Source organism: Ornithorhynchus anatinus, chromosome 1 (assembly GCF_004115215.2).
Source record: "Ornithorhynchus anatinus isolate Pmale09 chromosome 1, mOrnAna1.pri.v4, whole genome shotgun sequence".
NCBI lineage: Eukaryota > Metazoa > Chordata > Mammalia > Monotremata > Ornithorhynchidae > Ornithorhynchus > Ornithorhynchus anatinus.
Window position 1 is genome coordinate 164,161,383 of NC_041728.1, and position 25,412 is coordinate 164,186,794.

The following is a 25,412-nucleotide window of genomic DNA, read 5'->3' on the forward strand; positions in this document are numbered from 1 at the left end:
AACCCGGTCCTCCCCCTGACTCTCCCATCACTGTAGAGGGCACCACCATCCTACCTGTCTCAAAAACCCATAACTTTGGTGTTATCCTTGACTCCTCGCTCTCCCATTTAACCCACATATTCAATCTACCTCTAAATCCCATCAGTTCAACAATTCAGGAATAGTGGGAGAAGAGAGCAGCACGGCGTAGTGGAGAGAGCCCAGGACTGGGAATCGGAAAGGCTCCCGTTGTGTCTTCTCCGTGACTTTAGTCAAGTCCTTTCACTTCCTTCTGCCTCAGTTCCCTCATTCGTTCATTCAATAGTATTTATCGAGCACTTACTATGTGCAGAGCACTGTACTAAGCACTTGGAATGTACAAATCGGCAACAGATAGAGACAGTCCCTGCCCATTGACGGGCTTACAGTCTACTCGGGGGAGACGGACAGACAAAAACAATAGCAATAAAAAAAATGAGGATGAAGACTGGGAGCCCTATATGGGACAGGGATGGTGTCCAACCTGATTAGCTTGTATCTACCCTAGCTGTTAGTACATTGCCTCGCACATAGCAAGTGCTTAACAAATACCATAAAAAACACAAAACCAGTGAATAGTGAGAGAGAGTGAGGAGAGAAGGGAGTTAGGTAAGGTGGGGCCAGAAAGTCTTGAGAACTGTGGGAGTTTATGCTTGATGTGGAGAGACTAAATCTGCTCCAGATCTCAGAGGGACCAGGCCCACCCCAGAGCTCATCTTTGCCAAAGTCAAGAGTCGTCTGGGCCTGTTGCGATAAGAGCAATTTTCCCTACTGGCCCATGGACCAGGACAGGACAGGACAGGACTTCTGACCCCTGACTCAGACCTGGAGAAAAATTACCTCAGCTAACCCTTCTCCCCACTGGGCCGTCACAGCTGAACAGAGTTAATGACCACCAGGGCAGTCAGGACAGGCATCTGGGCGTGGGACAGGGGTTGGGCTCAAATAAGGAGTGAGGAAAAATGGGAAGAGGGAGGAGTCAAGAATTAAATTAGCCTGAACAGTTCAAATTCCTTCCCCTGTGAACTCTGAGCTGGGGAACCCTGTCTCAGGGAAGGAACAGAAAGGGAGAGGGACAAAGAGGGTGAGAGGGACAGAGGAGAGAGAGAGAGAGAGAGGAGAGGAGAGGAGAGGAGAGGAGAGAGTGGGAGGAGAGGAGAGAGAGGGAGAGAAAAAGAGAGAGGGAGAGAAAGGTGAATGAGGGTAGAGAGAGAGGAGAGAGAAGAGAGAAAGAGAGAGGTAAAGGGAGAGAGGAATAAAGAGTGAGAAAGAGAAGGCGACTGGGAGAGAGGGAAAGGGGAGAGGCGGGAGAGAAAAAGGGAGAAAGGAGAGAGAGGCAGAGGGGAAGAGAAAGGGATAGAGAGGGACCCAGAGAACCAAAGAGGGAGAAAGGAGAAGAGTGAAAAGGAGAGGGAAGGAGGAGAGAGGCAGAAAAGGCGGAGGGGAAGAGAAGGATAGAAAGAGACATAGAGAAGGGGGGCTGGGAGAGAGAAGTAGAGAGGAAAGAAGGAAGGGAGAGGGAGAGAGGAAGAGAAAGGGAGGGAGGAGAGAGTGGGACAGCAAAAGGGAGAGAGAGGGAACGAGAGAGAGGGAAGGAGGGATAGAGAGTGGGATAGTGAAAGGGAGAGAGAGAAAAGGATAGAGGGAAAGAGAGAGAGGGAGGGAGGGGTAGAGAGGGAGAGAGAGGGAGGAAGAAGGAGAAAGGTGGGGAGAGAAAGAGAGAAGCAGAGAGAGATCAAGCTAGTTACCAGCTGAAGGCCTTGACCACTGCCCCAGGCAGGGACCACCTAGAGAATGGCGGCCGCTGTATCGGAGAGCCAGGCGGAACCCAGGTAAGTGAGAACCCCCTGCCCCAGCCACCCAACTTCCAGGACAGCCAGGGAGGACTGGCCCTGGGCTTGCTCCATCCTCTCAGCTGCCCATCCCTGCCTGCCTCTCTGCCTGTATCTGCCCGGATGCCTGCCTGGATGCCTTCTGGGTTACAGTCCAGGCCCCCAGAATCCAGGTTCGGGATTTCTCTAGGGGACAGACTCCACCAGGTGCCACCCGGAAAGCCAGGCCTTCTCTCCCCAGCTCCCGCCTCCCCGGCTTCCTCCTCCAAGACCCTCGTCCACCCCATCCCCACCCCCCAACAGCCAGGGGGCTGCTCCCCTGCATAGATAAGGGGGAGAAGGGAGTACCAGAGTACCAGACTGCCCTTCCCTGACCAGTTCCTAGTCCGCCAGCCAGGGCCCTGGGCCCAGTTCTCCCCACCCAGGGGCCTCACGAACTGAGAAACTCTGCCAGAGACACCTGAGGAGACACTAAGATCAATCAATCGATCAATCAGTCAATCAGTGCTATTTATTATGTACTTGCTGTGTGAGTACTTGAGACAGTACAATCCCTGCCTACAATGAACTCACAGTGGAGAGTGACAGATGGATATTAAAATCTATTTCAAAATGGGAAATCAATTAATCGATCAATTAGTCCATCATTTTTATTGAGCGCTTGCTGGGTGAAGAGCACTCTACTATGTGCTTGGGGGAAAATACAGTACCACAGAGCTGGTATCAATCAAGCAACGACTCTGCCCCTTGTCAGCTGTGTGACTGTGGGCAAGTCACTTCACTTCTCTGTGCCTCGGTTCCCTCATCTGTAAAATGGGGATGAAGACTGTGAGCCTCACGTGGGACAACCTCATTCCCCTGTATCCACCCCAGCGCTTAGAACAGTGCTCTGCACGTAGTAAGCGTTTAACAAATACCAACATTATTATTATTAGTATTATTTACTGAGTGCTTACTAGGTACAGGGCACTATATCAAGCACTCGGATAGAGTACAATACAACAGAGTTGGTAGACAGAGTCCCGGCCCATAACGAACTTACAGTCGAGAAGGGAAATGGTAGAGTAAAAGGACAAGGACATAAACCAGTACCCCAAAATCCCTTTGGTACTCACTTTAATACTTTAATGAATTTATATTGTCTGTCTGCCCTTCTAGACTGGAAGCTTATTGTGGGCAGGGAAGGTGTCTGTTACACTGTTCTATTGTTCTCTCCCAAGAGCTTAATACAGTGTTCTGCAAACGGTAAGCGTTCAATAAATACAATTGACTGACTGACCCTCGGCACTTAAGTGCATAAGTGTCACAGGAGGGTGGACCGACAGGAGGGGAAACAAGAGGCTGGTCGGGGGAGGCCTCTTGGAGGAGAGGTGATTTGGGTGGCTCTGTGTCACCGATGCAGTGCTGTCTGTCATTCATTCATTCATTCAATGACACTCCCTGCCCACAGCGAGCTCACGGTCTAGTGGGAAGGAGACAGACATCAATATAAATAGACATCAATACAAATAAATAAAATTTCATATTTATACGTAAGTGCTTTGGGGCTGGGAGGGGGGGGAAGATCAAAGGGAGCGAGTGAGGGCGACGCAGAAGGGAGATGGAGATGAGGAAAAGTGGGGCTTAGTCTGGGAAGGCCTCTTGGAGGAGATGGGCCTTCAGTAAGGCTTTGAAGTGGGGGAGAGTCATTGTCTGGTGGATTTGAGGAGGGAGGGTGTTCCAGGCCAGAGGCTGGACGTGGGCCAGGGGTCAGCGGCCAGGCAGGTGAGATGGAGGCCCAGGGAGAAGGTTAGCACCAGAGGAGCGGAGTGTGCGGGCTGGGTTGTGGAAGGGGAAAAGAGAGGTGAGATAGGAGGGGGTGAGGAGATGGAGAGCTTTAAAGCCAATAGGGAGGAGTCTTTGTTTGATAAGGAGGTGGATGGGCAACCACTGGAGATTTTTGAGGAGAGGAGGTGACATGTTTTGAATGCTTCTGTAGAAAGATGATTCTGGCATTGGAGTGAAGCATGGACTGGAATGGGGAGAGGAAGAAGGGCATCTTGGAGGAGGATGCAGTAATCTAGATGGGATAGGATGAGCGATTGTATTCACGTGGAGGCAGCTGCATAGGTCTGTGAGCAGGGCATCCCCAGGCCGGGCCGGGCAGACCTGTCACTTCGGTTTGCTTCGGACTCAGCTGGGCACCAGGCACCGCGAAAATCCTGATGGACTAGGAGAAGCTGCACGGCCTAGTGGATAGAAGGCGGCCCTGGGAGTCAAAGGACCTGGGTTCTAATCCCAGATCCACAACTTGTCCGCCATGTGAGCTTGGGCAAGTCAGTCCACGTCTGTGCCTCAGCTACCTCGTCTGTAAAACGGAGATTAAGACTATGAGCCCCACGTGGAACATGGACTGGGTCCAACCTGATTAGCTTGTATCTACTCCGGGGCTTCCGTCCCCTGCACTCCACTGAAACTGCCCTCTCAAAGGTCACCCGTGACCTCCTTCTTGCCAAATCCAATGGCTCCTACTCTATCCTAATCCTCGACCTCTCAGACGCCTTTGACACTGTCGACCACCCACTTCTCCTCAACACATTATCCAAACTCGGCTTCACGGACTCCGTCCTCTCCCTGTTCTGCTCTTATCTCTCTGGCCGTTCATTCTCGGTCTCCTTGGCGGGCTCCTCCTCCCCGTGCCATCCTCTAACTGTAGGGGTTCCTCAAGGGTCAGTTCTCGGCCCTCTTCTGTTCTCCATCTACACTCACTCCCTCGGTGAACTCATTCGCTCCCACGGCTTCAACTATCGTCTCTACGCAGATGACACCCAAATCTACATCTCCTCCCCTGTTCTCTCTCCCTCCCTCCAGGCTCATTATCTCCTCCTGCCTCCAGGACTTCTCCACCTGGATGTCCTCCCGCCACCAACCAGCTAAAACTCAACGTGTCCAAGACTGAGCTCATCATCTTCCCTCCCGAACCCTGTCCTCTCCCTGACTTTCCCGTCACTGTGGGCGGCACGACCATCCTTCCCGTCTCACGAGCCCGCAATCTTGGTGTTATCCTTGACTGCTCTCTCATTCACCCCACACATCCGATCCGTCACCAAAACCTGCCGGTCTCACCTTCACAACTTCGTCAAGATCCGCCCTTTCCTCTCCATCCGAACTGCTACTTTGTTAGTACAATCACTCATCGTATCCCAACTGGATTACTGCATCAGCATCCTTTCTGATCTCCCAACCTCCTGTCTCTCCCCACTTCAGTCTATACTTCACTCTGCTGCCCGGATTATCTTTCTACAGAAACGCTCTGGGCATTTCACCCCACTCCTCAAAAATCTCCAGTGGTTACCTATCAACCTTTGTATGAAGCAAAAACTCCTAACTATTGGCTTTAAAGCTGTCCATCACCTAACCCTCTTCCTACCTCACCTCCCTTTTCTCCTTCTACAGCCCAGCCCGTACACTCCGTTCCTCTGCAGCTAAATTCCTCATGGTGCCTCATTCTCACCTGTCTCCACTGACCCCTGGCCCACGTCCTACCTCTGACCTGGAACGCCCTCCCTCCTCACATCCACCAAACTAACTCTCATCCCCTCTTCAAAGCCGTATTGAGAGCGCACTTCCTCCAGGAGGCCTTCCCGGACTGAGCCCTTCCTTTCCCTCTGCCCTTCCTCTCCTCCCCATTCCCCTCATTTCCTCCTGCTCTACCCCTTTCCCCTCCCCACAGCACTTGTGTATATTTATATATATTATTTATTACTCTATTTTATTAACGATGTGCATATATCTATGATTCTTTTTATCTATTTTTGAAGGGATTTTGCCAGACTACTTGTTGGGTTTTGCTTTCTGTCTCTCCGTTTTAGACTGTGAGCCCGTCGTTGGGCAAGGACTGTATCTGTTGCCCAATTGTACTTTTCAAGGGTACGAACTGTACTTTTACTGAGTAAGTGCTCAATAAATATGATTGAATGAATGAATGGAACATAGTAAGCATTTAATAGAGGGAAGAAGGGAGGAAGGGAGGGAGGAGAAGGCAGGAGAAGGCAGGGGAAGGCAGGGGAAGGCAGGGGAAGGCAGGAAGGAAGGCAGGAAGGAAGGAGGGAAGGAAGGAGGGAAGGCAGGCAGGAAGGCAAGAAGGCAGGAAGGCAAGAAGGCAGGAAGGCAGGAAAGGCAGGAAGGCAGGAAGGCAGGAAGGCAGGAAGGAAGGAAAGGAAGGAAACTCAGTCCCAGACCCATGCAGACACACTCAGGGTTCCCACGTCCCTGCGGGGGCAGATGATGCAGAGGAGGAAGCTGAAGGCAGGGGAGGCTCTGTGGGCAGAGAATCACAGCCCCTTGGGCCACGGCAGAGCGATCAGGCCGTTCCCACAGGTGCGGCAGGGACAGAAGCTCAGGCCCATTTTGGGACCACTGGCCAAAGTGACTGGGAGGAAGGTTTGACTCAGTCAATCCACATGCTCATAATAATAATTAATAATGATGATGATGATACTTCTTAAGTGCTGACTATGTACAAGTGAGTTCTCTTCCCTTTCTCTTTCTTCTTGTCCCATTTTTCTGTTCTCAGGAAGGGGTGGGGAGGCAATCCTGGCAATGCCTGGTCAGTCCGGCCTATGCCCGGCCAGCCCTGTGAAGCCTCAGCCCCCAATTTGGGGTGGAGGGAGCCGGCCTAGGTCGTCCCCGAGGTGACTGGGGAGAGCCCGGTGGGTGTGACCAGGTCCTCCGGCCTGCCCTAGTGCTCTGCACATAGTAAGCGCCCCGTGAATGAATGCAGGTGCGTGCGGACAGCGCAGGATGGCGGGCCCCGAGAACGGTGGGGTGCGCTTACTATGTGCTGAGCGCTGGGGGGTGGTACGAGGTCATCAGGCGGTCCCACGGGGGGGTCACCGTCCTCATCCCCCTTTCGCAGAGGTCACGGAGGCTCAGAGAAGCCCGTTTTGCCGTCTGTCTCCCCCGTTCTGGGAGCCCGTGGTTGGGTAGGGATGGTCTCTATTTGGGGCTGACTTGCACCGCCCAAGCGCTTAGGACGGTGCTCCGCACACAGGAAGCGCTCAGTAAATGCGATGAAATGAATGAGTGAAGTGGCCTGCCCATGGTCACACAGCAGACGAGTGGCGGAGGCGGGATTAGAACCCACGTTCTCTCTCCATGTCTGTCTCTCCCCTCCATGTCTGTCTGTCTCTCTCCCCTCCATGGCTGTGTGTGCCTGCCTTTGATCTCTCCATGGCTGTGGGTGTCTTTCTCCCCTCCAGGTCTATGTGTCTCTCCGTCTCTCCCCTCTAGCGTGGCTCAGTGGAAAGAGCCCGGGCTTGGGAGTCAGAGGTCATGAGTTCGAATCCCGGATCTGCCACCTGTCAGCTGTGTGACTGTGGGCAAGTCACTTCACTTCTCGGTGCCTCAGTTACCTCATCTGTAAAATAACAATAATGTTGGTATTTGTTAAGCGCTTACTATGTGCAGAGCACTGTTCTAAGCACTGGGGTAGACACAGGGTAATGAGGTTGTCCCACGTGGGGCTCACAGTCTTAATCCCCATTTTAAAGATGAGGTAACTGAGGCACAGAGGAAGGTAAGTGACTTGCCCAAGGTCACACAGCAGACAAGTGGCAGAGCTGGGATTCAAACTCATGACCTCTGACTCCAAAGCCCGGGCTCTTTCCACTGAGCCACGCTGCTTCTCTAAAAATAAATGGTGGTATTTGTTAAGCGCTTACTCTGTGCAAAGCACTGTTCTAAGCGCTGGGGGATACAAGGAGATCAGGTGGGGATTAACTGTGAGCCTCACGTGGGACAACCTGATTACCCTGAATCTACCCCAGCGCTTAGAACAGTGCTCTGCACATAGTAAGCGCTTAACAAATACCAACATTATTATTAAGGCACAGTACTAAGCGCTCCTTTTAGACTATGAACTCATTGTGGGCAGGTATCATCATTGTTTATTGATGCATTGTACTCTCCTAAGTGCTTAGTACAGTACTAGTACAGAGGAGCAGCATGGCTTAGTGGAAAGAGCACAGGTTTGGGTATCAGAGGAGGTGGGTTCTAATCCTGGCTCCGCCACTTATCAGCTTTGTGACTTTGGGTGAGTCCCTTAACTTTTCTGGGCCTCAGTTACTTCATCTGTAAAATGGGTGTTAAGACTGTGAGCCCCAAGTGGGACAACCTGATGACCTTGCATCTACCCCAGCGCTCAGAACGGTGCTTGGCACATAGTAAGTGTTTAAGAAATACCATTATTATTAGTATTAATAAATATGATTGAATGAATGAGTACAAGCAAATTGGATTGGACCCAGTCCCTGTCCCAGATGGGGCTCACAGTCTTTTAATCCCCATTTGACAGGTGAGGTAACTGAGGCCCAGAGAAGTGGAGTAACCTGCCCAAGATCACACAGCAGATGAGTGGCAGAGCTGGGATTAGAACCCAGGACCTCCTGACTCGCAGGCCCATGCTCTATCCACTAGGCCAGGTTGCGTGCCTGGCTGAGGTGCTCGCTGTGGGCAGGGAAAGTGTCTTTCAACTCTGTTGGGGGTACTCTCCAAAGTGCTCAGTACAGTACTCTGCACACAGTAGGCGTTCAATAAATGTGATTGATGGTTTGGAAGGCAAAAAGCCGTTCCAGCAGGCCTCAGCCTCAGGGAGGTAACTGGCTGGTCCTGCTGGTAAGGGAGGGGGACGACTCCCCGCCACGTCAGAGGCTGGGTCTTCGTCACGGTCCCGGCCCTGGCATTTGAGGGCTCCCAGACAGTGAGGAAGCCCCTCACCCCTACCCGGCTCTCAACTCCCCTCCGTTCAGAGCAAGAAAACTGAGTGAAATTGTGGGACTGGGCCACGTGGACTCGATGGAAGACGTCTGAGTCGGTCAGTCAATTCGATTTTTCGAGCACTTGCTGTGCTCAGAGGACCGTACTGAGTGCTTGGGAGAGTTACAACGCAACAGTAAACAGACATATTCCCTGCCCGTAACAAGCTTGCAGTCTAGACAGCTGAGGTCCAAACGCTGGACTCCCAGGAGTTTTTTCATCCCCGAGAGCAGGTGGGCTGAGCTTCTACTGGGCAGGCGGAAAGCACCGAACTAGGGGCATGGGGAACAAACAAAATAGTAATAACGATAATAATCATTCTGGTATCTGTTAAGGATTTACTATGTGCCAGGCACTGTATTAAGCGCTGGGGTGGATTCAAACAAATTGGGTTGGACACAGTCCCTGCCCTACATGGGGCTCAAAGTCTTAATCCCCATTTTAGAGATGAGGAAAGTGAGGCACAGAGAAGTGGAGGGACTTGCCCAAAGCTCACACAGCAGTCGGGGGAAGCTGAGATTAGAATCCACAACCTTCTGACTCCCAGGCCCACGCTTTATCCACCAAATCACGTGAAAGTCCCTGCCTCTGTCCCAGAGGATCTGAACTAATCAATCGATCAATCAGTAATATTTTACTGCGGGCCTACTGCGTGCAAAGCAACGCGCTAAACGCTGGGGAGAGTACAACAGAATTAATTATCTTTCAATCTAGCGAGGAGGGGAAACGGACGCTTAAATAAATTAGAGGGAGGAGGAGACGATAGAGGAAAAAGCCGTCTGCATAATTGTTATGAAGAGACTGCTCTGGTGGCACAGGAGTGCCGAAGTGACAGGATGAGGGACATAAGATGGAAGATTAGAAGTTAATCAGAGAAGGCTTCCCGGTGGAGATGTCGCTTCAGAAGGTCTTTAAAGTTGGGGAGAGCAGATGTCTGTCGGATGTGAAGGAGGAGGGATTTCCAAGCAGGAGGAAGTGGGTGAGATTAGCCTGAGAGGAATGACGAGCGGGAGCTGGGGTGGACTCTGACACTCACCCCACCTCTTCAGCTCTCATGGAAATATTTCCCCTATCTGCAACTGGTTTTAATATCTATCTCCCCCTGTAGACTGTAAGCTCCTTCATCATCCTCAATGCTATTTACTGAGCACTGACACTGTGCAGAGCACTGTACTCGGTGCTTGGGAGAGTGTAAGCAATCAGAAGCAGCGTTGGCTAAGTGACAAGAGCCCCGGCTCGGGAGTCAGGGGCCGTGGGTTCTAATCCCGGCTCCGCGACTTGTCTGCTCTGTGATCTTGGCCAAGCCACTTCACTTCTCTATGCCTCACTTCCCTCATCTGTAAAATGGGGATTAAGATTGTGAGCCCCATGTGGAACAACCCGATCACCTCGTATCTATCCCAGCGCTTAGAGCGGTGCTTGGCACATAGTAAGGGCTTTGAAAATACCATCGTTATCATTATTATTATTATAAGACAACACAGTTGACTAACATGTTCCCTGCCTTAAACGAGCTTCCGGTACAGAGGGGGAGGCAGACATTAACATACTGTGGGCAGGGATCACTCCTACCAACTTTCCCAAACGCTTAGTACAATGCTCCGCTTCCAATAAGTGCTCAGTAAAGACCATTGATTGAGTAATTGATTGAAAAGTGTGGAAATGTAAAGGGCAGAGAACTGACTGTCTTAAAGCCAGAGGTCGGTAGTTCCTGCTTGACGCCGAGGGGTGTTTAGGCAGGGAGGCAGGGAGGTCAGCAAGGAGGTTTGAAGCTGTAATCCAGCCAGGATACGTCAATAATAATAATAATGTTGGCGATTGTTAAGCGCTTCCTATGTGCAGAGCACCGTTCTAAGCGCTGGGGTAGATACAGGGTCATCAGGTTGTCCCACGTGAGGCTCACAGTCTTCATCCCCATTTTACAGATGAGGGAACTGAGGCACAGAGAAGTGAAGTGACTTGCCCACAGTCACACAGTTGACACGTGGCAGAGCCGGGATTCGAACCCGTGGCCTCCGACTCCCAAGCCCGGGCTCTTTCCACTTAGCCACGCCGCCCGGTCCAGCGTGGAGGCCACTCGGTCGGAGAGGAAGGGGAAGATTTTAGGAAAGTTGTGGAGGATGGGGTTAGAGACCGAATATGAGGGGTCGAAGGAGAGAGAGGAGTCAAGGAGAAGGCCAAGATTGTGGGATTGAGAGACGGAGAGGATGATGGTGTGATGGACAGGGATGGGTAAGTTAGATGGAGAAGAGGACTGGGGAGGGAAGACGAAGAGGTCCGTGTGGTGCGTGTGGAGCTTGAGGCAGTGACAGATCAGAGGAGAGACAATCTGGAGGCAAGTAGAAATGCAAGATTTCGGGAAAGGAGAGGGGTCGGTCTGGAGAGGAGAATTTGGGAGTCCTCCCTCTACAGATGGCTGAATTTAAGCACTGGGAGAGAATGAACTTCCCAGATGAGCGAATGACTCAGTCAATCTTATTTACCGGGCACTTACTGTGTGCACAGAACTGTAGTAAGCGCTTGGAAGAGTACAAGCGCTTGGGAAGCAGCATGGCTCAGTGGAAAAGAGCCCGGGCTTCGGAGTCAGAGGTCACGAGTTCGACTCCCGGCTCTGCCACTTGTCAGCTGTGTGACTGTGGGCAAGTCACTTAACTTCTCTGTGCCTCAGTTCCCTCATCTGTAAAAGGGGGATTAACTGTGAGCCTCACGTGAGACAACCTGATGACCCTGTATCTCCCCCAGCGCTTAGAACAGTGCTCGGCACATAGTAAGCGCTTTAACAAATACCAACATTATTATTATTATTACAACATAACGATTCCTTGCCTAAAGCGAGCTTACAGGCTAAACGGGGAGACAGATATTAATAGAAACAAAAGAAGGGGGTGGGAGAAGGAGGGCTTAGTCAGGGAAGGCCTCTTGGAGGAGAGTGAGTGTAGATTGAGAGGGGCAGGGACCCCCACTGTTGGGGAGAGGGAGGGAAGAGAAAGCGCGATAAAGATCAGTGAGAGAGAAGTCAGAAGAACCAAGTTTAGATCCTATGATCTACAGGGGGCACATGAGGAAGGGGGTGAGGGGTCACGCTGACACAAACTACAGAACTTACAATAGGTAGAAGAGTTAGATAAAGGCAGAAGTAACAGATAGCAAGGAATGGATCTACACCTGCAGGACGAGATGGCTAATAATAATAATAATAATTACGGTGCTTGTTAAACGATCACTATGCCAAGCACTGTTCTAAGCGTTGGGGTAGACACAAGTTGATCGGGTTGGACGCGGTCCCTGTCCCACATGGAGCTCACACTCTTAATTCCCATTTTACAGCTGAGGTCACCGAGGCCCAGAAAAGTGAGATGACTTGCCCGAGGTCACACAGCAGACGAGTGGCAGAGCCGGGAATAGAAACCTGGTCCTTCTGACTCCCAGGCCCGTGCTCTATCCACTAAACCACGCGGCCGGGGATTCCTCGGCTTTCCCAAGAGAGGGAAAACCTACCCGGCATCGGGTTCATCTGGATCTGGTAGGGGGCTGGGCCCCTCTGACCCCGACCTGCCTCCAGATTGTCTCTCCCCTGATGATCTGTCACGGTCTCAAGCTCCACGCTCGCCACACGGACCTCATCTTCCCTCCCCAGTCCTCTTCTCCGTCTAATTTACCCATCCCTGTCCGTCACACCATCATCCTCTCCGTCTCTCAATCCCACAATCTTGGACTCCTCCTCGACTCCACTCTCCGAACCCTCTCCCTGCTCTCCCCCCGAACCCTCCAGGTTCCCAGACGAGGTCCTGGAGCTGATCAGGGCCAACTACACCATCCCAGAGGCCTGCTTTTCCAAACCCCCGACGGCCATCCAGCTCCTGAAACGTGAGTCAGAGTCGCCCGCCTCGCCGCCCGAGGGGCGCTCGGGTGGGGAGCTGAGGTGGAGTGGCTGGGAGAGGATGCGGGGTACGGTGGTGGGGAAGAACCGGTTCTCCGGAGGGGAATTCAGCGAGGTGGAAGGCTTTGGGGGCAACCGGTGAGGCGGCGGGGCCTTCGGAAAGGGCTGACGGGCTGGGTGGGCCGGGCGGGCCGGGCGGCCTCCCCTTGTCCAGAGCTGAGCCCCGTGGAGCTGGCCATCACGGTGCTGCTCACCCTGCTCACCTTGGGCTCCGTCGCCATATACGTGGAGGACGCCGCCTACCTCCGCCGGAACATCCGCTGCCCCATTAAGCGCCGGACGCTGCTCTGGAAGAGCTCCGCTCCCACGGTGAGGGGAGAGGGATGGTGGGGAGGGGAGGGCGACGTGACGTGCTCGGAGTTCGAGGGGCCACAGGAGGCCCCGGGGTCCGTCCCACAGCCCCCAGCTTCTGGCTCCTTTGCCTCACGGATGAGCCGAGGCCAGAGTAGAGGAGTCAGGCTTGGGAATCAGAGGACGTGGGTTCTAATCCCGGCTCGGCCACTTGTCCGCGGTGTGACTTCAGGCAAGTCACGTCACTTCTCTGGGCCTCGGTGACCTCATCCGTAAAATGGGGATTAAGACCGTGAGCCCCATGTGGGACAACCCGATTACCTTGTATCTACCCTAGTGCTTAGAACGGTGCTTGGCACAGAGTGAGTGCTTAACAAATACCATCATCATTATTAGTAGTAGTAGTACAGCCGGACCTAGTGGATAGAACACGGGCCTGGAAGGCAGAAGGACCAGGGTTCTAATCCCGGCTCCGCCACTTGTCTACTGTGTGAACTTGGGCAAGTCATTTCACTTCTCTGGGCCTCAGCTACCTCATCTGTCATAAAGGGATTAAGACTGTGAGCCCCATGTAGGACAGGGACTGTGTCCAACCTGATTTGCTCATATCTCCCCCAGCGCTTAGTACAGTGCCTGGAACACAGTAAGCACTTAAATACCGCAATTATTATTATTGGGTCTCTAATGGGCAACCTAGGCCGGGAATAATAATAATAATGTTGTTATTTGTGAAGCGCTTACTATGTGCAGAGCGACCTTCTAAGCGCTGGGGTAGATACAGTGTAATCTGGTTGTCCCACGTGAGGCTCACCATCTTCAACCCCATTTTACAGATGAGGGAACTGAGGCCCAGAGAAGTGGAGTGACTTGCCCGCAGTCACCCAGCTGACAAGTGGCAGGGCCGGGATTCGAACCCATGACCTCTGCCTCCCAAGCCCGGGTTCTTTCCACTGAGCCACGCTGCCAACCGGTGGGAGGAGGAGGGTGGGCAGCGGGCCCCTCACCTCCGAGCAGCCCCTCCAGACAACCGGCTCTTCTGGACGCCCGGCCCCTCGGGCCAACGGGCGGTCGCGTTTTTGTCCCTCAGGTGGTCTCCGTGTTCTCCTGCTTCGGGCTCTGGGTCCCCCGGTCCCTGATGTTGGTGGAGATGGCCATCACTGCGTGAGAGCCGCCCTCCGGGACCCCGCCTGCTCCACTTCCCACCCCCCTTCCCCGAACCGCCACCTCCTCCACCCCCCGCCCCCACCTCAGTTTCCCTCCTATAACTCCTCTCCACTCGGGACTTCAGGATGCTTTGCGGGGGAGAATGCCCCAGGGGGAAATCTGAGGCCAGAAGGCAGTCAGGAGCTGAATTAGACTGTAATATTGTATTATATATAGAATACTGTACTCACCCGAGTGCTCCGCACACACTGAGCGCTCAATAAACATAATTGATTGATTGACCAGGACCCAGGAATGTGGGGGCTTGCTGGGTTTCCCCCAATCTACTTTGAGAATCTTTCTCCCTCCCTGTTCCATAATGCTCACTATAAGCCGAGCACTGTGCTAAACTCTGGGGAGATACGAGATAATCAGATGGGATACGCTTCCTATTCCACACTGGGAGGACTACAAGCTTAATGTGGGCAGGGAACGTGTCTACCCACCGTTAAACTGTACTCTCCCAAGTGCTTAGTACAGTGCTCACCACACAGTGAGCGCTCAATCGATACGATTCATTGATGGATTGATTTTAGCCCCATTTATCAGATGAGGAAACCTAAGCCCGGGGAAATGAGGTGACTGCCCGAGGTCACCCAGTAGGCACGCGGTGGATTCTGCCGGGAGGAAGGTTTCCTTCCCTCTTCTTAGTACGGTGCTTTGGAGCAGAATAAGTACCATGATTATTCCCCAGCTCCCCCTCCGCGCTCTCTCTCCCGGCTAAACGGGCATCTCTATTCCCGAGTCAGCCCGTCAATCGTATTCATTGAGCGCTTACTGTGTGCAGAGCACTGTACTAACGACCGCTTGGGCGAGGACAGCCGAACAACATAACAGACGCCCCCCGACCGGAGCGAGCCGCTTTCTTCTGATCCTCCCACCCTGTGCCCCTTCTTCTGAGCGCCGGGCCCCGTTCGGGCTCTCACGGGGGAGGAAGGGGTGGGGCGCTTCCCACGGCCCTGACCTCTCCGTATGTTCCCGCACCCTGACCTCCCCCCGGCTTCCCCCGCCAGCTATTACTCCATCTGCTTCTACCTGCTGATGCTGGTGATGGTGGAAGGCTTTGGAGGAAAGAGGGCGACGCTGATAGCTCTGAAGGATACGCCGATGGTCGTCAACACGGGCCCCTGCTGCTGCTGCTGTCCCTGCTGCCCTCCCTTCACCATGACCAAGTAAGTCTGCCTGCCGGGGGCGGCCGGGGGGGAGAGGGCCCGCTGTCACTCGCCCACCCGCTGTCTCTCCCGCCCATCCCTAGGAGGAGGCTGCAGCTGCTGATGCTGGGCCCCTTCCAGTACGCCTTCCTCAAGATGGTCTGCGTCCTGGTGGGGTTGCTGCTCATGCCCGACGGCATCTACGACCCCTCCGACGTGAGCCGCTGGGCCCGAGGCCGGGGGTCGGGACGTTTCGGGGAGCCGCGTCCGGGGGACGCCTCGTCCTCCACGTCCCGGGGGCCCGCTGGGGGCGAACGGAGGAGCCGGGGGGGGGGAGGGGGGGAGAGAATCCTCCTGCCGCTGGTGGTCTGGTAAAGCAGAGCCAACACCGGCAGGCCAAGGAGGCCAGCGGAGCCGTGGGAGGCCTGAGAGACACAGGGGTGGGGGTGAGCGGAGGACCGGGGGGGGTCCAGGCTCGTCCCTCCCGCCTCCCCGTCACCGGCCCCTCTTTCTTGGCGGCCCCCAGATCTCCGCAGCCAGCACGGCCCTCTGGATCAACACCTTCCTGGGCGTGTCCACTTTATTAGCCCTCTGGAGCCTGGCCATCGTCTTCCGCCAGGCCAGGGAACGCTTGGGCGAGCAGAACATCAAGGCCAAGTTCTCTCTATTCCAGGTGATTCCGGCCACGGCGTCTCTCATAATAATAATCACGATTAAATTATTTACTAAGCGCTTACTGTTTGCCAAGCAATCTACAAAGCACCCGGAGAGATAACTGCAAGACAATCAGTTCCACGGACTTCCTGGGAGAGGGTGGCTAAGTCAATCCCTTAGTAAACAGGTGTTGGCAGGCCTTTCCAGTGCCTGGGAATTCATAATAATAATAACGTTGGTATTTGTTCAGCGCTTACTATGTGCAGAGCACTGTTCTAAGCGCTGGGGTAGGTACGGGGTAATCAGGTCGTCCCAAGTGAGGGTCACAGTTAATCCCCATTTTTACAGCTGAGGTAGCTGAGGCACAGAGAAGTGAAGTGACTTGCCCACTGTCACACAGCTGACAAGTGGCAGAGCAGGGATTCGAACTCATGACCTCTGACTCCCAAGCCCGGGCTCTTTCCACTGAGCCACGCTGCTTCTTGTGAGTCTGGGTCCCCCCTTGGGGACCTTGGGGCTCAGAAGGAGTCCCCTTCCTGTCCATCATCATCGTCACCGTCATTAGTAACAGCAGCAGAAGTTCTTGGGCACTTTTTTTTTTAATGTTATTAAGCACTTACTATATGTTTAACCATGTTCTAAGTGCTAGGGTAGTTAGAGGTCAATTAGGTAGGACACAGTTCCTATCTAATAATAATGTTGGTATTTGTTAAGCGCTTACTATGTGCAGAGCACCGTTCTAAGAGCTGGGGGAAATACAGAATAATCAGGTTGTCCCCACGTGAGGCTCACAGTCTTAATCCCCCTTTCTACATTTGAGCTAACTGAGGCATGGAGAAGTTAAGTGACTTGCCCACAGTCACACAGCTGACAAGTGGCGGAGCCGGGATTCGAATCCGTGACCTCTGACTCCCAAACCCGCGCTCTTTCCGCTGAGCCACGCTGCTTCTCTATCTTGGGGCTCGCGGTCTACATAGGAGGGAAAACGGGCAGTGGATCCCCATTTTACAGTTGAGGAAAGTCAAGTGAAGTCAAGAGACGTGCCCGAAGTCACCCGGCAAGCAATTGGCAGATCCGGGATTAGAACCCAGGTCCTTTGACTCCACGGCTGTGTCCGTTCTTTCCACTAGTCCCTGTGTTTATAATGATGGTATTTGTTAAGCGCGTACTATGTGCCAAGCACTGTTCTCAGCGTTCAGAGCATTACATGGTAGGTGCTAAGGGGAGTTTCAAAGTAGAGGGCTAAGGCCTTGCCTTCAAGGAGCTGCCAGTCTAACGTGGGAAACCGGCAGGCGCAAATACACAGAAAACGAAAAGGAAAGGGGTAGGGGCTTAAGGGGGTTTCGAAGGGAGAGAGAAGAGGGGGATAGGAGGGGAGAGAAACCTTAGATCCGGTTAACGGAGCGGGGAGAGGATCCAGGGAGAAAGTCGGAATCGGGAAATGAAGGGGCGGAGAGAATTAGCCGATCAATCGATCCATCGATCATATTAATTGAGCGCTTACCGTATGCAGAGCACTGTACTAAACGCTTGGGAGAATATGGAGAAACGTGGCAAAGGCGATAGAGCACCAGCCTGGAGTCAGTAGGAACTGGGTTCTAATCCCGGCACCGCCACATCTGCTGTGTGAACTTGGGCAAGTCGCTTCACCTCTATGTGCCTCAGTCACCTCATCCGCAAAACGGGGATGAGTGTGAGCCCCATGTGGGACAGAGGGACTGTGTCCGAACTGATTAACTTATAATTCGTAAAAATGATGATATTTGTTAAGCGCTTACTAGGTGCCAAGCACTGTTCTAAGCGCTGGAGTAGATACAAGGTAATCAGGTTGTCCCACGTGGGGCTCACCGTCTCAATCCCCATTTAACAGATGAGGTAACCGAGGCACAGAGAAGTTAAGTGTCTTGCCCAAGATCCCGCAGCAGACAAGTGGCAGAGCCGGGATTAGAACCCACAGCCTTCTGACTTCCAGGCCCGTGCTCTTTCCACTACACCTTGCTGCTTCTCACAACAAGTCGTGGGGTAAACTTGCATTTACCCCAGCGGTCAGAACAGTGCTTGGCACAGGGTAAGCGCTTAACAAGCGCCTTAATTATTATTACAATACGGTAGGGTCGGTAGACGCGTTCCCCACCCGCTAATCCAAATTGAGCTTCCCCGAGGTTCAGCCTTCCCATCTAGAAAAGAGTCGGGGCTGCAGATCTGAGACAAACGATAAGATTATCGACGAGGGGGGCGGGGGGGGGGAGACGACCGGCGAGGCAAGCCAGACCTCAACTCTCTGTTGATGAGAGATTTTCCATCGTGCGGATTTTCCATCGAGCCATTTAACGGCCCTCCACCGTCGGGCATTAAAGTGGCTCCCTGGCACCTTCGAAGGAACAGCTACCGTCTAACCAAGGTCGCTTTTGCTCTTGCTGGCAGGTCTGATGAAGGTTCGGCGGCACAGGGAGGTGACAGTTGGGTCAAACGAGGTCTTAGGGGCTAATCTGGACATTTCCATTCCTCAGACTCTCCCCGGCCGTCAGTGGATTCCCGAGAGCTGTGGGCTCCTTCCAGATTCCCCTTCCTCCATCTCTCACCTCTGCTTCCCCCCTCCAGATGGTCCTCATCCTCACCGCCCTGCAGCCCTCCATCTTCTCGGTGCTGGCCAGTACTGGAGCTATTGCCTGTTCGCCCCCCTTCTCCCCCAAAATCAGGTGTCGGGGTGAGTGAATATCCAGTTGGGGCGAAGGAGCCCGGCAGCTAAGCCCTCAGACGTGGCCAGTGCCCGCCTCTTCCCCAGCCCCGGGTCCCGACACAGCCTCCACGCTGCGGGAGGGGGGGATTTCGGGGTCCGTGAGGACCTCAAATCCCTAGTCCGCGGGCCCAGCCCGGAGGCGTTCAGGACACAAGTCAGCCAATCGCATTTATCGAGCACCTACTGTGTGCGGTGCCCGGTGTGGGGCGGGGACCGTGTCCAACCTGATTACCTTGCATCTCCCCCGGCGCTTAGTAAAGTGTCTGGCACGCAGTAGGCGTTTAAATACCACAATTAGTATCATTATTATTATCAAGTGCCCGGGAGAGTACAATATAACAATAAACGGACGTATTCCCTGCCCGCGACGAGCTTAGAGTCTAGAGGGGGAAGAAGCAGGTTCACCGTGTTGGTTGGGGCTGACCCGCTGCCGCTTAAGACGTCCTCCCACCGTGCCGGGATGGGCGGCAGGAAAGAGGAGCCTCCGCCGGGACGACGGAGATCTCGGAGGGGCCGACCGCGTTCCCGTGAGCTCCTCGAGCCGCCACCGGACCCACCCCAGCCCAGAAGGTGCCCTCCCCTCCAGGGCTCTGGGAATCACTTATTCCCTGCGCTGGCGGTGGAGGCCAGAGGGTGCAGCAAGCAGGTGCCACCCAGAGCCCGCTTCCAAACTGGGTCCAACCACAATGTCGTCCTGCTTGCTGAGAGGAGAGGGGAGAGGTCGTCCCCCGGTCCGAGCCGGTGATCCCAGGGGACCCCGGGAGGGAGGCGGGCCTCGGAAGCGGAGCTACGGGGAGGGCCGGCCCCTCCGCTGCGTTAGGGCTGCCCGACCCCTGGTTCTCTGCGTGACCCGCGTTCGATCCCTCCCTGTGCTGCAGTGATGAACTGCCACCTGCTCATCATGGAGACCTTTCTGGCAACGGTGGTCACCCGGATCTATTACCGCCGGCGGGACGACAAGGTCGGGTACGAAGTCTTCTCCTCTCCGCCGCCCGGCTCGGACACCCAAGCCTAGGGGGGTCGGGGCCGGCCCCGAGGACTCCCCGCCACCCCTCCCGGATCCGTCTCGGACTTTCCCGTCGACGGCGGCGAGGGCCCGCGGCGGGTCGCCGCCGGTTCGGAGGGCGGCACCGGGCCGGCTGCCCCGGGCCGCGAGGCCCCGGTGAGGAATAACTCTGAGGCCCCGGGACCACGGGAACCGACGGGACGCCCACGGCCGAGAGCTGGCCGCCGGGGCCTGGCGTCGCCACCACCAGTCAGCCAGTTATTTCTATTTGTCAACTGTATTTATTGAGCGTTCGCTGTGCGCGGAGAACACTACCAAGCGCTTGGGAGAGTACGATATAACAATATAACACACACATCCCCTACCCACAACGAGCTTACAGTCTGGAAGGGGAGTCTAGACCACTCCGGGAAGAGTCGGGGCAAGGGACGGCAGTAGCGGGGAAGGCTCGGGAGGGGCCGTGGTCAACTAAACCGACTCCGCGAGAACCCCGTTTCACGAACGATACCATTTAGCTTCGCGAAAGAGGACGGGGCTCCCCGTACTCCCCGAGCACTTGGCACAGTGCTCTGCCCACAGTTAGCCCTCAACAAAAACGACTGACTGAATGAGTGAATGAATGTACGAATGAATGGTCTCCCAGAGCCCGGTCTGCGCGGATCCAAGGCCGAGGCCGGTTCCTCGATTACCCTCCCTCTCATCTGTAACCGTCCGGGAGGCGTCTACCGACTCCGTTGTGTTGTGCTAGAGCCTGGGCCTGGGAGTCAGAAGGACCCGGGTTCTAATCCCCGTTCTGCCACTTGGCTGTTGTGTGACCATGGGCAAGTGACTTTATTTCTCTGTGCCTCAATTCCCTCATCTGTAAAATGGGGATTATTATTAAAATCATAATAATAATAATAATAATAATAATGGCATTTGTTAAGGGCTTATTATGTGCCAAGCACTGTTTTAAGCACTGGGGTGGATACGAGGTAGTAATAATGATAAGTTTGGCATTTACTAAGCGCTTACTATGTACCAAGCACCGTTTTAAGCCCTGGGACAGATACAAGGTACTCAGGTTAACCCACGTGGGGCTCACGGTCTTAATTCCCATTTTACAGATGAGGTAACTGAGGCACAGGGAAGTCACGTGACTCAGCCAAGGTCACACAGCAGACAAGTGGCGGGGTCGAGATTAGAATCCACGTCCTCTGACTCCCAAGCCCGTGCTCTTGCCATTAAGCCACGCTGCCTCTCTTCCGCGAGCCCTACGTGGGACAGGGACTGTGTTCAACGTGATTAGCTTGTACCCACCCCAGTGACACGGAGTAAGCGCTTAACAAACACCACAATTACCATCGATCGACCGAACGATTTCCCACAGACCCGGGCGGGACGCCCGCCTCTGGACCGTGGGCGGCCCCGGCCCCGGGTGCAGGTTGCTAGAGGGCCCGGACCGGGCCGGGGACGAACCGGGCCGGGGCCGGCGGGCCTCAGCCCAGCTGGACGGTCCCAATCCGGCCAGGGAGGGGCCTCTGCCCGACTTTCAGGGCCAGGCTGAAGATGTCCCCCACCCCCGGCACACGACGCAAGCAAGCAAGAGGGGACGTGGCCTGGGGGGCAAGCCACAGGAGACCACACCGCCCGCTGGGAATTGCGTCGGGGGGCCGGGGAGGGAAGCCCCGGAGCTCTAACGCGGTTGGACAGCCAGACAGACGCGTGGGGTGGGACCGCCGGGTAAAATCACTTGGTATTTATTTGGCTAAGTGACAAAAGCCGAAACAGCTCTGAACTTACAAACCGATCGACATGCGGACAGAAACTTTGACGCCAAACACCAAAGGGAGGACACCCCGCAGACGACGTGGCACGAGTGATGAGTTGGATGGTCACCCAAGGTCCGGGCGTCTCCTCCCTCCTACCCCGCACCTACGGGCTAAACCCAGAACCAGGATGCGCACCGGATCTGGCTCGAGCGTTTTCTACTGTCAAAGCTCCCAGGAGCAAGGGCGGGAGGGAATACCGGGGGCGGGTAGCCCCTTCTCCAGCCTTACGAGGGAAGGCCGGGCCTTTTATTCTCTTCTCCCCGCCCAGAAAATCAACACCAAATTTTGAGATCTCGGCACTCGGATGACCCATCGGTGGACACGAGACGATTACCGACACTCCACTCCCCAGACCCGCACTCCATTTAGTCATTTCGAAAAATAGCAGCTCAGACCCCTCCTGCAGCCCACGCTATCCATCCTCCCCTGAAAGGAGAACTAATACCACCGTTTGGTTACAACTCTGAAAAATATAGTCTTTTAGAAATACTTCTTTTGGTGAGATTAAAAAAAAATGATTAGTTATATATATAAAACACTGTCAGATGTCCCTCCCCCGGCCCCCCGCCAGGAGAGACTCCCCAGGTTAGTGTATGCCTGACCCAGTTCTCGAAAGCTACGCATTACGGGGGCGCAGGGTAGAGCCGCGAAGGGAAAACCCAGAACTCGGCAGAGCAGATTCGGAGAGATCGTGGATGATGGTTATTGAGGTCGTCGGGTTCCCCGAAGGGGCAGATGCCCAGACCCATGGGGGTCCAGGGGAATACTGAGATGGGCCCCGACAGGAGGGACGCCCGGGGGCTCTGCCACACTGGGCCACCCCCAGCTGCCCTCCAGCTGGCAGCAGCCAGATGGTAGGCTAGGAAAGAGCTCTTAGGGGGGAGGGGGAATGGCTTGGAAACAATGATTGAGTACGGGCAGAGGCGAAGCTGACGGGGAAAGGGATTCCTAGTTTGGATGAGCGCCTCGGCAGACATTTCCACCCCCGGCTATTTTCACCTCCCTCTCCGACCTGTCTGGTTTTCTGGATCCAGTTAGCCCAGGCAGCTGAGCAGGAGAACCAAGCCACTTCTCTCCCATCTCCCGAGAGATCTAGCCTCTAGCCTGCCCGTCCTCCCGGGTCGGGCCCGGGGACGTTTCCCGGCGTGGCAACACGGAGGCAGAGGTCGGGCCTCCTCTTCGCCCTTCCGTTGGCCGGGAAGCACCGGGAGATTCCCCTGCCAGGACTGGAGTCCGTCCCTCCCACGGAAGACACCGCCGGCTCGTGCGGCTTCGGCTGACCGTCTCGCTACTCCGACTCCTCTATCTCACCTTCCCCGAGCCCTCTTTGGCTGACTCCCGCAGGGATCTACGGGGTTACGCGTTTCCTCCTCCCTCTCCCACCACATACCGGGGCCCGAGACCAGCCTCGCAGTCACCCATCCGGCTCCCTCCAACCTCATTCCCCTGGGGGCCAATGGCTACGGTCCCCCAACGCCCCCCAGACACCATCCTTCTCGGGGTGCCCCGTTAGAACGCCCAGCCCTGAAGCACGGACTCCAGGGCAACGCCCAGGATCACGCCCCTCTGTCAGAGGTCCCAACTCCAACCCCACCGGGAAACAGACCAGTGGCGGGAGAGAGGAAAACGTGAGAGGGGTGAGGGAGGAGGTGCTGGGAAGGAAGCCGAGGCCGGCTGGAGGGAGACGCAGATTTGTCCCCCAAGCCCCGGGGGTGTCATCGAGGCTCTCTTCCCCGGGAGATGGCACGCTCCAAGGACCGGACAGATCTTGGGTGGGCCGCCCGGCCGTACGCTGTCCCACGGGGCCGGGACTAGGTGGAGAGGGGGCGGTTGGGTCGGCTCCCACGTCCCCTCCCACCTCTGGAAGCGATGCCTCTAGAGAAACGAAAGTCTGTACTCCTGGGGGAGACCGTCACCCAGGCACAACAGAGGAGGCCCGGGCCTGGGCCGCCCGCTCGGGCTGAAAGGGGAGCGAAGGCCCCGAGCCAACGGAGGAGCCGACACGGGAAAGCGAGGCGGGCCGGGCCAGGCGGAGCGGGCCTACTTAGCTCCAGGCCGCCGTCGGCTCAGCGCGCGGCTCCTCGGCCTCTCCGTCTCCGTCACCCGGGTCGGCCACCTCGGCGCGCTCCCTGGGCAGCCCGGGGACCCGGAACGGCCCTGCCACGTGGGGACGTTTTCCCTCTCGTGACATCGATTGGCAGCCTGGGGGAGGTTTGGGACAGATGTGCTTAGGGAAGAAACCCTACGGCTGGAGGGTGGAGGGCGTGGATCCATCCTCACTGGGGAGATGGAATGCAACTTTGGGGTTTCATAGCTGAAAACACTGCAACTGTTTTTCACCGGCGAGGTATTTTGAGGCAGACGCCGAGTTGGGAAAGGGCCCTTCAACAGGCCCATTCAAGGCTCGACGCTTCACCGGACGGCACCGCTCAGGAGCCACAGAAGCAGAGCTCAAAGTAGACAGGCACCTAGAGCGTAGCTCCAAGCCGGGGCGTTCCCCGCCCCAGAGATTTTTTTAAGACAGGGGGCTGTCCCTCTGGGGACCTGTCAGAGCAGGGTAGAGGGGCACACAGACAAACCCGCAAGAGGAGAGGGACCTGCAAGGATCGTGGTGAGCAAGTGGCACCTGAACCCTGGCTCCTGTGAGGGGAAACGAGCTACAGAGACACTAAAATTCTGGAGAGTCAGAGACCCCCCAAATGAGCATATTCCCGGGAGAGATGAACTCAAGAAAATACTAGGATTCCAGGAAGATGTTTCCTCTTTTTTCCTCAGCGGTCTCAGCCGTGTTGTGATCGTTCCCCGTAAAACCTGGCAACCCGGAGGCCAGAAGGTGTTCAGGAACTTCCGTCCAGGGTGGGAGAAGGGAAGAGGAGGGAAGGGGGAGATAGGGCGAGGAACCTCTTCAGAGGGGAGTGTTCAAATTAAGCCCCGGGGCTAAACTTTGGTTACTAAAGTTACTAATTTTAGCTAAAACTTAGCTAAATTTAGTTAACCGAGCAGCTACACAAGGATGTTCTCTGCAATCGCGAAGCCGTACTCTTAAAGGCCGGGATCCCCTTCTCCCAGACTACTTGTCCTCAAGCCAGCGGGAGCCCTCAAGGAGGAAAAGCAGGAGACAACATCCCCGCCCGCCTTCCGCCTCACCCCAGGGGCCTGGATGGCTAGGCAATGCAGCTGAATTTTCTGAGGGAACGGGCATCATCCAGAGAGACCGCATCTGGAGCTTTGCGGAGCTTTGGACTTCCCAAGGATGGCCTCTACCTTGACTCTCCCCCACTCGCGCAGTGGGACGAGGCGGAAGGTGGAGAAGAGAGAGAGAGAGAGAGAGAAGAGGAAGGAGGGAGGAGGGAGGGAGCGAGCGAGCCAGATATGAACCCAAGGCCCTTTTCCCAGGACTGCCTGTCACCCTTATAGCCCCGGAGCCCCGAATGGCAAAGAACGTACTGCCGGGGAAAGCACCTGGAGAAATCATCATCAGCAGGCTCTGCTCTCCATTTAAAAGAGGGAGAGAAAGAGATAAACTGATAGCAAAGCTCGCTCTCTCCCTCCCCACCCTACTCACCAAGCCTCACCCCTGCCCAACTCCCAAGGAGAGGGAAGACTTGGAGCCTGAAGGGCACAGTGGAACCACTTCCACGGGGCAAGAAGAGGAGCACTCTGAGGAAACTGCTCCGCCCCCTCCCCGCTTCTCCCCTCCTGGGCATGGGAAGAGAATCCTAGGATCGCTGGGTTTAAAATATATATATATATATATATATATATCTTTTTTCAAATGACTAAAAACATTCCCCCCAAAGACCACCTGAACAGAAACGGTGAAACCAAGTCCTTCTGAGGCAGGGGCTGGGGTTAGAAAATTAACTTTTAAGGCAAAGCCCCCTTCTCTCCCCGGGAGGTGGTTCCCGGAGGACACACCCTCTCCTCGGCTGCCCGCTCCCGGATTCCCCCGGGCCCTCCCGGTCCTCCCT

The 25,412-nt window shown here is 55.1% G+C and overlaps 1 protein-coding gene across 2 annotated transcripts; it reads left to right on the plus strand.

The window, feature by feature from the left end:
• Nucleotides 1-1,704: 1,704 nt before the first annotated feature.
• On the plus strand, nucleotides 1,705-19,891 carry SLC51A (solute carrier family 51 subunit alpha). 2 transcript variants are annotated; one of them, XM_029069469.1, is made up of 9 exons: nucleotides 1,705-1,850; nucleotides 12,418-12,512; nucleotides 12,740-12,894; nucleotides 13,964-14,037; nucleotides 15,093-15,251; nucleotides 15,335-15,446; nucleotides 15,757-15,903; nucleotides 18,486-18,591; nucleotides 19,503-19,708. In XM_029069469.1, the coding sequence occupies exons 1-9, from the start codon at nucleotides 1,813-1,815 to the stop codon at nucleotides 19,637-19,639; spliced, it is 1,023 nt and encodes a 340-aa protein (XP_028925302.1). In that variant the 5' UTR covers nucleotides 1,705-1,812; the 3' UTR covers nucleotides 19,640-19,708. The 2 variants fall into 2 exon arrangements, with proteins under 2 accessions (XP_028925302.1, XP_028925230.1); XM_029069397.1 differs by lacking the exon at nucleotides 13,964-14,037 and having other exon boundaries at nucleotides 19,503-19,891.
• The last annotated feature ends 5,521 nt before the right edge of the window (nucleotides 19,892-25,412 follow it).

What these genes read in the sequence shown, in the direction of transcription:
- SLC51A (XM_029069397.1), top strand. Translation starts at nt 1,813, where the DNA reads ATGGCGGCCGCTGTATCGGAGAGCCAGGCGGAACCCAG. An exon ending in GCATCTACGACCCCTCCGAC is followed by an intron (nt 15,447 to 15,756) that starts GTGAGCCGCTGG and finishes GGCGGCCCCCAG; the next exon opens with ATCTCCGCAGCCAGCACGGC. An exon ending in CCAAGTTCTCTCTATTCCAG is followed by an intron (nt 15,904 to 18,485) that starts GTGATTCCGGCC and finishes TCCCCCCTCCAG; the next exon opens with ATGGTCCTCATCCTCACCGC.